At 40.0% G+C, this 14381-nt stretch overlaps 1 protein-coding gene across 8 annotated transcripts in view; it reads right to left on the reverse strand.

Annotated features, from left to right (window-relative positions):
* Positions 1-14381, reverse strand: part of RALGAPA2 (Ral GTPase activating protein catalytic subunit alpha 2) — a 212114-nt gene that overhangs the window by 70439 nt on the left and 127294 nt on the right. For all 8 annotated transcript variants that reach the window (XR_014159042.1, XM_081872571.1, XM_081872570.1 and 5 more), the window contains 4 exons: positions 13182-13253; positions 9978-10101; positions 8661-8816; positions 1771-1929 (listed from right to left, as the gene is read on the reverse strand). Coding sequence is in view for 7 of the 8 variants with exons in the window: in XM_081872571.1 (XP_081728697.1) it covers positions 1771-1929; positions 8661-8816; positions 9978-10101; positions 13182-13253 (511 nt within the window). In the remaining variant the exon portion in view is untranslated. The remainder of the gene's footprint in view (positions 1-1770; positions 1930-8660; positions 8817-9977; positions 10102-13181; positions 13254-14381) is intronic.

The following is a 14381-nucleotide window of genomic DNA, read 5'->3' on the forward strand; positions in this document are numbered from 1 at the left end:
AATTGCATGTCACTAAGATGCAATGAGAGGTGCATCTGCACTTCTTTCTGCTGCTGGCTTGGCTCTTATTATTCCGAGTGCATTTGCCTTTTAGTCATCTATACATCATCTGCTTCTTCATCTGTATCTATTTTTCTTTTTCTATGGGGCTCCAATGCCTCAGGGTAACAGCAAGACCTGACCCAGGAAGCCTGACTAGGATTTGCCTGTCTGCCATAATCTTAAAGCATATTAGGCAGCTGCACATTTCCCCCTTATTGAACAGGGCCATAGGGCTACTTGGATAAATTCTGAAAATCTGTGTAAACTTTGTAAAAATTGTAACAGCTGAATAGGTGAAAATCAGGCTCATCTGGATGTTTTGCAGTATGTTTTGTGCTGTGGAAAATGATAGAAGGCACTGGAAAACAAGGCCAGCAACTGTACAATGAGAGCTTCCTATCCAAAAATGGCTGTTTTTAATTGGGTTTGAGATTGTAGCTGTTAAAACTTCATTCAGTATATACTCCCAATGGTTTCTAATGGAATAAAAAGATGCATAACTGCATGCATGTCTAAAGCCCATTAATATATTCTAATCAAAGCTTTGGAAACAGCACCAGACGTAGGGCTTTTTCAGGAGTGGCACTTGGACATCTTTGCATCTTTGAGCCCACTTTCTCCCTTTGTGGGTAAAGCAGCTTCAGGTGAAAGCACTACTAGAGCAGCATCCACAAGAGGCCCCTGGAAATGTATTGTGTTGTTGACTATGTGATTGGTTGCCTAGCTAGAGCCAACCATTTTATGGATAAAATCCTATCAAAGGATTCTGGGACTGGAACTGTGGAAGATTAGTTTGGCCCCTGTGGAAAAACCACCATGAGACCCTTCAGTAAGGAGTATCCTGCTTCTGTCCGTGACATCTGCGTCTGTAGTCAGCCAGACAGCCCAGAGGTCTAGAAAACAATTCTAGCTTAACAGCCTGTGTCGCACAGGTTGTTCTCCTCCATCATTAGAGAGTTCTCCTTCCTCTCTGTGGAAAACCTCAAATTCCTGAATAGGGATAGATCTGTCCATTTTTGGTTTCTCTCAGTTTCAGTTCTCCACATTTCTGCATTCGTTTATGACTATTTATAGGGGATGGGGGCAACTCTCCCAGCAGAGGAGTCCAAGTTGTGCTTTCTGCTGTAGGAGAAGCAATCCTGAATGTTTCCTCCTCACATTTTCCAGTACAAATTCATGTCTTCCTCAAATTGAACTTTTTATGTCACTTTGTGAAGAGCTACTCAAGCAGTGCAAGTTATGCATTTGTTAAGCATTTTATCATACTGGGTTGCATCCAGTAGCGTTTGTCTAATTCATGAAAGGCTTTCTGACCCAGTGAAGGCTTCCATCACCAGAAGGGAGAGACAAGTGCTTTTCACTAATTCCCTGCAGTCACCTGTGCCACCTCCCACTCTGTTCTGAAAGATCCCACCATCCTATGGAGAAGATGATGTATAGGTGTAAGAAGGGCTACAGGGGAGAGGGGGAATTGGTGGAAATCACCTTCCTTCCAATTTTGCTGATGGAAGCCTCGGATGGATTAAAAAAAACCTTCATTCAGCACAAGGGACACTGGATGATGTAACTCATTAAGTTCTTATAATAAATACAAAGTGAGAATACACAGCATCAGATGCTCCCATTCAACTTAGAAAAAGCATTTAGGGTTTGTTTCAACTGAGCTTTCTTTGAGCACTATTATAAACACTAGCCATGATACATAAAATAAAACAATCAAGAACATACCTCTGGTTTCTTTGTGATCTCTATGAAAAACATGTGATTCTTCATTGGATAAATAATAATTAAAGCATCTCCAAAATCTGTTGGTATAATACCCCTGCGATAATTTCTGGTGTGCTCAGACCACACAATATGAACCTCATCATTTCCCAAGTGACGAAGCTGAAACGGCAAATTGGCTTGCTATTAATCAGGGTGATGAACACAACTTGAGAAGTTGGACAAACGGAATAATGCATCAGTAAAGAAAATTGTACATTTTCTCCTTAAGGGAATCCATCTTATTCAAAATATTTATGGGACCCTGGCTAGAGAGATTAAACTGTAGTTTAGAAGTACATCAAACTAGGACAATTATGAGTTATGAGAATGTGCAGGAGCAAGTTCCAAAGTCTCCTCTCCTCCTTTTGTGTGGCTGCGAGATCGAAGCTTTTGCCTCAGTTACATATTAACCACAATTTAGCATTATGAATAGTTAATCTTAACTGCTGTTTGTTTAAATAAGCCATGGTTTCAAGTTGTCTTGTTTTAACAAACCATAATTAAACTATTGATTAGCCATAGTTTTTTGGGCTTGGACAACAAGTGGTGCTTAATTTAAAACTGAACCTTGCTATGGCTCATTGTCATAAAACTAAACTGATTTTGAGTGAAATCCAGATCAGCTTGTAGGATTATGTTATATTAGTATGGTGCTATTCATAAAAGGCTGACTTTCAAGGTCGGAAGCATAGGTTTAAAACCAGAAACATTCACTTAGTGCACACACCTTGGGCTAATTCAAAAGCAGTTGGTTGGGAATAAAAGATAACATGATACTGAAGAAGCTAGTTCTTCACTTGCTTGCCATGGAAACTGGATATTTTCAGGGTCCTTATATATTGCAGAATACAGTAGCTGAAACCAGAATATTTTGATGAAAACTGAAAATTCTGAGGGTGGAATCTAATATAGTGTGAGTGGATGTCTAGTTGCAGAAGGAGGCTTCTTCTCTCCCTCCCCCCATGTGCCCCAGTAATGTGCTCTGGAGGACTGTGGCGTCCACTGAACTGAGTTTGGAGGCACATGGGGCCTAGAAGAGGAAGTTGAGAAACTTAAAGTCCTGTTGTGCAATAAGATTTCCAATGGGAAGACATGTTTTTCAGATGTACAAAGTTTAACTAGGAGGAAGAAAATTAAACCCAGCTTAGTTTCATTAGACCTTAAGTGTGGTTAACAGCATAAGTTTTAGAGTAAAATGTATCTATCTGACATATTAAAATAAGTGTCAACTGTACTATAAATCAGTTGGGTGTAGTAGCTATGATTCTAATTTGAATATGACTTAAACCCCTCATCAGCCAAGAATTATACAGTGGTGCCTCGCAAGACAAAATTAATTCGTTCCACGAGTCTCTTCGTCTTGCGGTTTTTTCGTCTTGCAAAGCACGGCCATTAGCGGATTAGCGCTATTAGCGGTTTAGCGGCTTAGAAAAAGGGGGGGAGGGAAAAAACTCGCTAGAACTCGCAAGACGTTTTCGTCTTGCGAAGCAAGCCCATAGGGAAATTCGTCTTGCGAAGCACCTCAAAAACGGAAAACTCTTTCATTTAGCGAGTTTTTCGTCTTGCGAGGCATTCGTCTTGCGGGGCACCACTGTACTAAGAATGTGTAGAAAAGCTGGTATCTGCTATATTCCAGTACCTCAAATTTGGATAGCTTAATTTGCACATTATGCAAATACCATGCAAATTATTAACTAATTATGCAGATCACATGGTAGTTTCAAGAATAAAATACTGCTCTAATCTCCAAGGACAAACTTGACTATGGCTTGCAGTTTCTTTGGAGAGAAACAAGGCACAAGGCTGGGTTCAGACGCAACTCAAGGCCAGACCATGGTTTACCTCCTGGCAGTGTGGGAGCAGCAGCAGCAGCAGGGAAGGAGAGATGCCCCAGCACACACTAGCGTGCGAAACTAAACTATGGTTAAAAGGTGAACTATGGTTTTAAGTGATGTGTGAATGAGCTCAGGAGTCGCTCAGTGTCACTTTTACAAGTTTTATAGAATGCTCATAGGGAAGTATTAATTCTAAATTGCAGATAACATTAAAAGGAGAAATAATATATACCTACATTTTTAACTACATGCGTAAGCAGCCTTAGGTTTTTAATGTTTCAGGATTAGATAAAAGTGAGTGTTCACATGCCAAAGGTCGATCATTCTGATTGAATCTAATCTGAATTTTACTATTAATCATGTCCTGACTTAATTTCCTCAGCTACCATCTGTACATCAGAATCTAACTGTAATTTACTGGGGGGGGGGTGGATTTCTTCAAGTCTTATGAAAAAACTGCATGTTCAGAACCTAGTTGTGTGACATTCCACATATCCTACTTAATTAAATAGCATTAAAAGCACTCTGCTTCAGCTATCCTGCAACATGCCTCCCAGGCAACACACCAATGCTAACAGTGGTCATGGTATACACACCTAATAGTCTGACCTCCTTTTCCAACTAATTGCATTACAGAGCCAGCTGGCTCCAGAAAGGAGTTGTCTGTGTGATTGAAGAACTTCTGCTTGGGGTAGGCATGGCTGCTACTTTTACTGAGTAATGGCCAGTCCTGACATCCCCATTGTCTGCCTGACAGAGTGCCCATCCTAAAATCGAAGTTTTATTTGTAAATTAACCAAGAAACTTCCTGCCAGAACAGCACTGCCTGGAGACTGATAATGTGTGCCTTTCATTCCCTTTCACTCTTACTGTATTCACTGCCAATTTGTTTTCTGCTGCCAGCCAGCCTTAGGCTATAAAAAGCCTTGTAAGACATAAGTGCAATTATAGTCCTAGAGTCAAATGAATTGAACAAATCCAATAGCACAGCTCTGTCTCCACTTTGCAAACCCCTACAGCAGTGAGATTAGCTGCTAAAAATCTAATCTAGCTATAACTAATGAATTTCTTGAGTAAAGGAGCAAGAGTTCAGTGGGGGGTTGTACCCAGCTTTCTGAACTGAGAAGCTCTTTGCAGCTAATTGTATATAAAAAAGCAACATACAGCTTTGACAAGAAACTATTAGGATGTTGCTATTACTATTCATTTCCATTGTGGCTGCAGGATGTCTGGATGCAACAGTAATACTATTCATAATGATAAATCATTGGATTCCAAAAGGTATTGCTGAATATGTCTTATTTTCAAAAGAAAAAAATATTTCAGTAATGACAATCATTTTGCAGCTAACACCATGTATTATATATTTTTAAGCACAAAAATGTGATTTCTAAATATGTTACCCTGTACTAGCATATGTATTAGGATATGTTCCTAATTATTTCACTTTATGACAATATACATTCATTAGAATTCTCTACTTATTTTACAAAACACATGTGGGAACAACTACTTTTCATTAAAAATAGAATCTCTAATAATTATTGCTATGACATCTGTCTTATTCTGTGGGTCACAAAATATGCCGCCTGCTGCAGAATGGTCACATTTAAAGGCAGCTTTTCTGGCCGGCAGGTGGTATGACCTTCTGTCATGCTATTGAGTTTGTCAGCTAAGCAAGTTGTTCAGAATTTTGCTTATTATGCTTGGAAACGGGCAAAGAAAAAACAGGACACAAAACTGGTTAGAGTGCAAGTTATTACCTGAACAGCGCAAAAGACTCAGAGATATATTAAATATACCTTACTAAAAACCCCAAAGCAGTCTTAAAAGTGCCAGCTTCAGCTTCCAAACATCTGATTGAAAATAATCAGAATTAAATTACAGTCACCAGACTCCTGAAAATAAACTTTGACACAGTGTTTTGTGCTAGTTAACAGAGTGCAATCAACGTATGATTTAATTTTCTTATACCTGACCTTAGTAAATAACTATTCTCAATTTGTTTTTTTAATTATCTTGTAATTGTATGCACACGTGCACCAGGGTTCACAATTTTTCATTGCTCCTTATCCAGATAGTAAGCACTGCTGAGTGTAATTTGTAATGACTATAATATGTAAATCAAAGTTAAAGTGTAAAATTAAACATTGTTTTAAAATAAGAAACTGCAAAGAAGTCAGGAGAGGTCAATGCAGAGAAGAGCTTCTGTGTAAATGTAGTATGTGGGTAGTTCTAATCAATGATCTTTGGGTGTTCATGTGCATAAGAGTGACCATAGGTCCCAACTCCCTGGGGCCCTGGAAGCCTGAGCACCCACTAAATTCCCCAAGAAGGGGCCAGGCACCCACAAATTTCGGGCATGGCCCCCATGGCCCATGGTCGCGGTGCCAAGTTGGCACTCCTGAGTGTGTCCCTATTTTCATTTTTGAAATGATGGTGGGTATTGTGGTTTTTAGAAAATATACCGGCTAAAGGTGTGAAATGGAGAATGCTTCCTTGTTTAATCACTTGTTTTGCAAGAGACAGAAGCAGCTGGAGTGGGGGAAGGGGAGATTTCACTCTCTGGTTCATTGTTTGTGGCATTTATACAGCCAGCCCAAAAGAGGATTAGAGTGGTTTGAAAGAGCAGACAAAGAAATACTATTAAAGAAAGCAAAGGTAAGTAGGAAAAGCCACAATATGTGGAGTGCCTTTTATGAGGATCTGTGTCCCTCCTGTAAACAGTTCTGCAACAACAGATGGAAGAGACTTTCGTTTTCCAGTGCTGCCTTGGGGCACATGCCATTACTGCTTGGGAACATTACTTTTTTCCTCTTTTTCCTGTGAAAATCTGATGTTGCAGTTTCAGGAACTGGCATCGGAAGGTTTGTAGATAGTGCCAACTTCCAGATTGGCTGGGGTGGTGGTGGTGTCCAGCATTAATAATTATTGCTCTTTCACTGTCAGCTACAAATGGAATTGCAACTGGGCTTCCACATGACAGGTTATATCATACTTTCTGAGTATGCTCATCTTTCTATGTTCCATCTACACCAGCTGATGTGGGTGGGAAAGTCCAATTTAACGGAGTTGTCAACTAAAGCTCCATGCACATGATGAAAAACACTCTTTTCTGCCATTGCCACTAGCCACATTCTTGAAAAGGCAATCTCTGGAAAGGATTGTTGTTGTTGTTTTAAAAGGCATCATAGTGTTATGGTGCTATAACACACTTTAATTCAAGTTGATTTTTTTCTAATATTGTAAAAAATGTAGCTGGAAAAGCATTTTTACACTAACTGAAAAATCAGTTAAAAAATAAACAGGGTAATAAAAGGTGCCTATTACATTATAGTCTACTTTCTGACCGTGAGAGCTTTTCAACAGTGGAACAGTCTCCCTCGGGCGGAGGCGGACTCTCCTTCCTTGGAAGTTTTTAAGCAGAGGTTGAATGACCACCTGTCCTGGATGCTTTGGCTGAGATTCCTGCATAGCAGGGGGTTGGACTAGATGACCCTAGGTGTACCTTCTAACTCTACAATTCTATGCTTCTATGAATGTGTGCTCAACTGTGATAGTTTCCCTTGTCCAATGTGTCCTGGCCACATCAAAGTCCCACCCCTTTAAGAGGATGCAAGAGTAGTGCTAAGGCAGTGTATGAAGGGAGTTGTAATACAACAACATCTAGAGAACACTTTGTTGGCTGCTGCTGCACTAGCAGCATTTATACCTGTACAGAGATTGTACCAGTCTTCTGTTCTTTGGGAGAAAAGGGAGCATAACGGCTCCCACAAGGAGCACTTTGGAACCTGCCATTACTGTGACTTTTGAGGTGGAAGAGCTTTTGTGAATGGAGGGGGAAGGATTTCATTTGATTCTTGCTTTTATGTACATCTTTTACATTGCTTGTAAAAGATCTGAAGCATCAGAAGGAACAAGCTGCCCAAATTTCACAAGTGCGGGACAGAGGTAATTCGTTGTTGAACCAAGTACAACAGCCTTACAGGTATCTCACTGAGTCTTTACAACAGAGAGATTCTCAGATACCTTGACAGAAAGAACATATTGCACAGCTTGAGAAGGACTTTTGTCTTTTAAATAAAGAAAAGGTGACTATGCTTCATATTAAGAATCAAATGGCAGCAGATTTAGAAAGACTTCTAAATCACCATGAGTACAGACCCAGGTCATTGGGCTTGAGCTTCTACAGCCGCTGCCTGCCATGAACCACCATGACAGGAATGGCAGCAACAGCAGCAGTTATGTTCTATGCTGTTGATAATACGTTATCCTGTTGTCAATTATACTGTTTTAAATGTGCATTTTATATTTGACTTCCTTTAGTAATGCTTTCATTTGAAATGTTTAAGATAATATTTTAGTTTCTTGTTAATTACCATATTTTTCGCCCTATAGGACGCACTTTTCCCCCTCCAAAAACGAAGGGGAAATGTGTGTGCATCCTATGGGGCGAATGCAGGCTTCAGGAAGCTATCCGCAAGCCTTGCAAGCCCGGCGGAAGTTCCTGCGGGCTCACAAGGCTTGCAGGCAGCAGCCCACAAGCTCGGGGGACAGCGGGGAGGCGGAGCGCCGCCATCCCGCTGTTCCCCAACCTGGTTTGGATTCCCCGACCTGGTTTTGGGGGGAAATAAAGGGGAAAAATTTCCCTTTATTTCCCCCCCCAAAAAAACTAGGTGCGTCCTATGGGCCGGTGCGCCCTATGGGACGAAAAATACGGTATGTTGGTTTGAATGTATACTTTATATTTGTTATATTATCTTCAGTAATGTTTTACTCTGGATTGTTTTATTTGATGTTTTAATGTTGTTGTAAACTGCTTTGAGATGAAGTGGTATAGAAATGAAATTAAGCAAACAAGCACCTCCGAAGTATGCCATTTTATTTAAGTTCTGAACCAATTTCTGTGCAATTCAAGTTCTGCATAAAACATTTGAAAATTTCCCTGTCCACATGATCCACAACAAATATATTTAAATGAACACTATATTGTAGGACTTTTAGTTCTATGCTTACCTTTTTGGTCAGTGAGTCATCTGAATCAGAGGGCATTCGTGTAGAAACATGGAAAATCACTTCTGCAGTGGATGTAGCATAATATGGTGCCGTTTGGCCTGTGCTGCCATTACGCTGAAGGCCCCCCATAAATCCACAGTGAGTTGAAAGATCAACCTTAATTAATCAAGTAAAAACAAAGAATTTACTCTCAATCTGCAATCCTAAGAAATTCCAATTAAACTAATGGGGCATCTCCATGCAAAAAGGTTTAGAATTTACATTTAGTGACAATTCTAACACTGGAGATAGAGGTATTGTTTGCTGCATATTAAAATGTAGTATTTTTATGAACACTTAACTTCTCAAAAATACATTATTAAAAAAAGTTTCTTAGTCTTTCATTGAACTGTTTGACAAAGATAGCCTCTGAAATTGAATCATTTTTGTGTTTTTCTTGTGTCTAAAAATCATACAATTGTATATTTCAGTGATCTCAACAATAGAGTGCGTAACATGAAGTTCACTTCTGAAGCTTACTTCAGCAACTATAATTTACATTTTAGTCCCTGCAGAGCAAGGGCCTTCATTGTTTTATGCTACTCTGTAAAGCACCATGAGCATTGATGCAGCTTAATAATAAGTAACATTTCCCCCGAAACAGAAATCATAAATGCATAGGGCCAACAGAATAGAATCTCTCACAGATCAGCTGCCCCCAGACCTGTTTATCACAGAAGCCACAGTTCAAAATATGTCATCAAACAAGCCACATCCCATGTTCCAGTAAGAGAGCCAAGCTGTCATGTGTCAGGACCTGGTGTCAGGACCTGGCATAGGAGCCATCTTCACGGGAACCTTGGCCTCCACAATCTTTTTAAGCAGGGGCCAAGCCTCCCACCCAATGTTGAAGATGTGTGCTCCACCGCCTGCTTGCCCCATCCCTGCCGCAACAACCAGGCCAAGGCCTCCACCATGAGGCCCCGCTGAGGCCTGCCACAGCCACACTTGTGGAAGCCCACCTGCAGCCCCAATGGAGGCCCTGCGGCGGAGGCCCCCACCCAGCTGCTGTGGCGGCCAAGCATGGAGCCCAACTTCCAGCACAAGGGCCACTGGGTTTTCACAATCTGGGGCCCAAGTCAGTGCCTCTGGTCCCTGGCATGTTTGTTTAGGCTCTACTTCAAGTCTGCCACTGGCCCTGCAAGCCATGCATTGCAAGAATAAGTGGGCAACTGCCAAACAGTTGAGAAGTTGCTCCATTGCTCCAAATATGACAATTAATTCATGGGCTGACACTGATTTTATCACTTCAAAATTAAATATTTGGCTAATAATTACCTCCCAGCCAAGACCAGCAACAAACTCTTCATATGCTTGGCTTCCTTTTGAATTGGACAATATTGAACATTTATCTTCCTGTCCTTCAGCAATGTAAAATACTGCAATCTTGTGAGTTTCCCGGCTGCAATTGGAAATAACAAAAAACCCAAAGCAACCATAAATGAAACTATTAACATTGATTTTTGTAAATATGTGAATATTCTGAAAATGACACGTGATATGAAGTAGGGTCACGCTAAAATGTTTTTGAATGATTTTCAGGGGAAAGTGAACTTACCCACAGCAAGGGTGGAGTTGGTAGCTTCCACTTTCCCACCTGAATGGCCTAGACACAGGGTTGGGGGAAAGCGGCAGCAGCCATTTCTTTCCTGAAATGCTTTTGAACAACACTACGTCCAGGGAATTCAGAGATAAAAGAGTGGCTGCTGATAGGAGCTCCGCTGCCAGAGGCAGAAACATCCCCTCACAAGATACTCATACCATGTGCCACCTACCATCCTCCCCACACCCAAATTTTACCCTCTTCACCACGATGCTCCAAATTTTGAGCCATTTTTTAATAAAAAAACATCACTCTGATTTTTTTGGCCCTGGTGTCTTGCAGTACTGTATTTAAGGCAGCCCTGTTCAGGGAAGTTTTTAATCTGTGATATTTTAGTGTATTTCTGGTTTTTATGGAAGCCGCCCAGAGTGGCTGGGGAAACCCAGCCAGATGGGCGGGGTACAAATAATAAATTATTATTATTATTATTATTTTATTTATTAAATTTTTATCTCATCTTTCTCAAAGGAGTCCAGGGTGACAAACACTGAAGTGATATAAAACATGGCAGTGAAATTAAAACACTTAAAAATAAATACTTAAATGCATCAGGCTTACAAAAGAGTAAAGTATGGATTTTCAGCTGCAACTACCAATGAAAATAGGAGTGAACTCTAGTGAAATAAACTGAGATAAAAGTATAATGGTGGCCGGCTGACCATACCCAACTTTCACATACAGCAATTTGCACAAATCACTCTAAAACGAAAACTCTCTTTGTTTGCATCTGCATGTAATGCTAATCTATAATTTAGTGACACATGCAGGCACAGGAAGGAACCACACTGCACATCCTCCTTCCCTCTATTCTACTCATGTGCCCCAATCTCTGCTGTCTTAAATCTTGGCTTGTCATGTTGATTGGACCAGGGATTGTGACTTCTCTCGAGCTGCAGTCAATTTCTAAAACAGCCAATAAACCTGGCTTGTTGAAACTCTCAAGTTAGGTCCAGACTCTCAAGTCCCTGGTCCAGACAACACAACATGCCAAGAAGGATGGAAATGGAAATGCTGCCAAAATCCACCTCAAGGCCAAATAACAGGAAGAGTGGGCAATTTGGAGCACATGTGGCAAAAGTTTGCTGCAACTTGTTCCCCATCAGGTACATCTTACTAAACCTTGGTTTTGTGTGGTGTGCAAATGCTGCCTACGTGACCATATTTTAAGATCATTTAAAGAATACAGTATTTAACTAAATTTTACCCAGGGTAGACTCACTGAAATTAATTAACACATATAAGCTAGGCACATTAATTTTAATTAGTCCACTCTGAGTAAATCTTAACTGAATATTATCAAATAAAATAGTAAATCAATGATATTCATAAAAGCAGAAAAAATATAGTTGATTCTTAGAAACTGCCAGAGAGCCACAATCTGGCCTCCTTACTCACAATAGGGATGCAGTTCCTATGTGCAGTTGGGCCCAGGACCAAACTTTCTGAATAAGAGGTGTAGCAGATAGTAATGCAAGGGAAGTCAGCCAAAGGTCTACAAGAAGGGCTCTGCTAAGATAGGCTCCACAAGGAGTCAGTAGCACCCACATTGTAGGCAAATGCAATGTCATGGTTAAGAAGCTACATAAGATGGGTTACCAAGAATGCAGCTATTGGCATATGCTGCAACATGCCACAATTTTTGAGTGCATATACTGAAGGAGGTGCCTAAAGAACAGTGTGCTACTTACATTTGAGGTCTTCAATTGTAATGGAATTGTTTTCCCATTTCTGCCCTCTATTTAAATCTGGCTTTCATATTATGTATGTAGTGAATCTTTATTGTGGAATAATATGCTATTAATTATTGCTAAGACTCCTTTTGTTCCTTTATTTTAGAAAACATCTACCTCACCAAATTCATATTTGGTACTGCTTAATTCAATTAGATCTTTGCACCCTAAATTGACCAAAATAGGATTTTTGAGTGAGTGCAAATGGGAGCCACCAGTCCTGGTCACTTATAGCGCCCTGTCCTGGATCACCCTCTCTTCAAATGACAGGAGGAGTAGAACACAGGAACTTACTAAGCCACCTTATACCACTGCAGACCATTGGTTTATGTAGCTCAGAATTGTCTACACTGACAGGCAGAAACTCTACAGGATTTCAGGTGGGGAATCTTTTTCCAGTCCTGCCTGGAGTTGCTGGGGATTCAACCTGGGACCTTATTTAGGAAAACAGATGCCCTACCAGTGAGCTTTAGTCTTCCGCGTAGAGTGAAAGCGCACATATATACACTGTGCTTTTCCAAGAGATTTATGTCAAAATCAGATTCAAGAGAATTAATCTGAGCCTTGAAAAAGAGCTGAAAGAGGAAGTGGGAAAGAGTATCATTCTTCCAACTTCCTTCTTCAGCTCTATGTACTTTTCAGGACAGAAACACGCCCCCCCCCCATCTCATGATGAAGGGAGCAGGGGATTTTAGAGGCTTCAAGGACACCAGGGAAAGGACTCACAGGTACCAGGTTGGCGCTTATGAATTTTAGAGGCTTCATGGGCATCGTGCTGTTGACCCTGGGCCAAAATACTGCTTGGAGAGCTCTAGTTTACGCTTAGTTTACACCCCAAATTCTACATCTTAAGCTTTTCTTCATACTTTTTCAACAAACTGAGTCAAAGTTAAAATTTAGACCCTCCACAAATTTAGTACTTGAAGCCAATCCAAAATTGTTTAAGGATCAAATGTGTTCTAATATGGAATTTCTTCAAAAATACCCACTTACAATTCCTATTTAAATTAGACCAGCTACAACAACATATAATATTTAAATAAAAATAAACCTAACACATTTCAGTTTTCCATAAACATAAAATAATAAACTGGACCTCATTCTGTAAATGTATCCATTAGTAGTTGCCTAGCTAAAAACTTAACTCACCATTGCCTTGAGTCCAAGTTTTTCAGCTCTCTCAACAATTTAGAATTTTTCTTCAGTAGATGAAAGCTTTTTCTACGGATATATGGAACATGTTATGGTGGGAAAGCTCCACGATACATAAACATTATAATTTCCAGAAATCTCTCGAGTAACCAACAGGGAAAATTATAAAAGCCTTTACATTACATAATTTTGAAAATATCAATATATTTATTACAATAAAAAGCCTGAAGTTTGAATTGTTGTTTCCTCCACCTGCCAGTAATCCATCATTCCAAATCCATTTCCACTACTATCTCCTGGGAATCACTCAAAATACAAAATCCAGATTACTTGGGTGAAACAGAGTCCTGCTGCGCCATGCAAGTATGAGGAGCGCTTGATTGGCCAGTAAGTTCTCAATCCCTCTACTATTTGTATGCAACTATAAATATGTAAATATGTCATCTTTCCCTTTTCAAAGTAGAATATAACCACATCCCACAAAATTCCAACTGAAAATATGGTAAAGTTGAAACCAGATCTTTCCAAATTATTCCCTACCCCCTTTACTTTCCTTTGCAAAGGCATGGGGAAATAGTTTTCTGACTGGGGAACGGCGGGGAGATCTCTTGAGTCAAATGGCATTTGAGAAACACAGATCAATACAGTGGTACCTTGGGTTAAGTACTTAATTCGTTCCAGAGGTCCGTTCTTAACCTGAAACGGTTCTTAACCTGAAGCACCACTTTAGCTAATGGGGCCTCCCGCTGCTGCCATGCCGCCACCGTGCAATTTCTGTTCTCATCCTGAAGCAAAGTTCTTAACCCGAGGTACTATTTCTGGGTTAGCGGAGTCTGTAACCTGAAGCGTATGTAACCCGAGGTACCACTGCACTAACAAAGAGTTTTGTGGTGCATTAAAAACAAACAATGGTATAATGGCATATGCTTTTATTAACTAGAGACGCTAGTCCAGTGATTCACAAACTTTTCTTCTCAAAGACCACTTGAATATTGCCAAGTCTTGACAGACCGACTTCTGTTGTGCTAGCTGCTGTATGATTTTTAATTGTATTTTTATTGCTTTCTTATTTCTTATATATTGAATTTTATTGATAAATTTTATTCTATCAATTTTCATTTCATTTATTTGGATAAATTTAACTTCCTAATTCTAGCTTCCAATTATGCTACTAATTCTCTTTACTCCTTTCAAGCT

The sequence above is a fragment of the Podarcis erhardii genome, assembly GCF_964252035.2.
Source record: "Podarcis erhardii genome assembly, chromosome: 8".
NCBI lineage: Eukaryota > Metazoa > Chordata > Lepidosauria > Squamata > Lacertidae > Podarcis > Podarcis erhardii.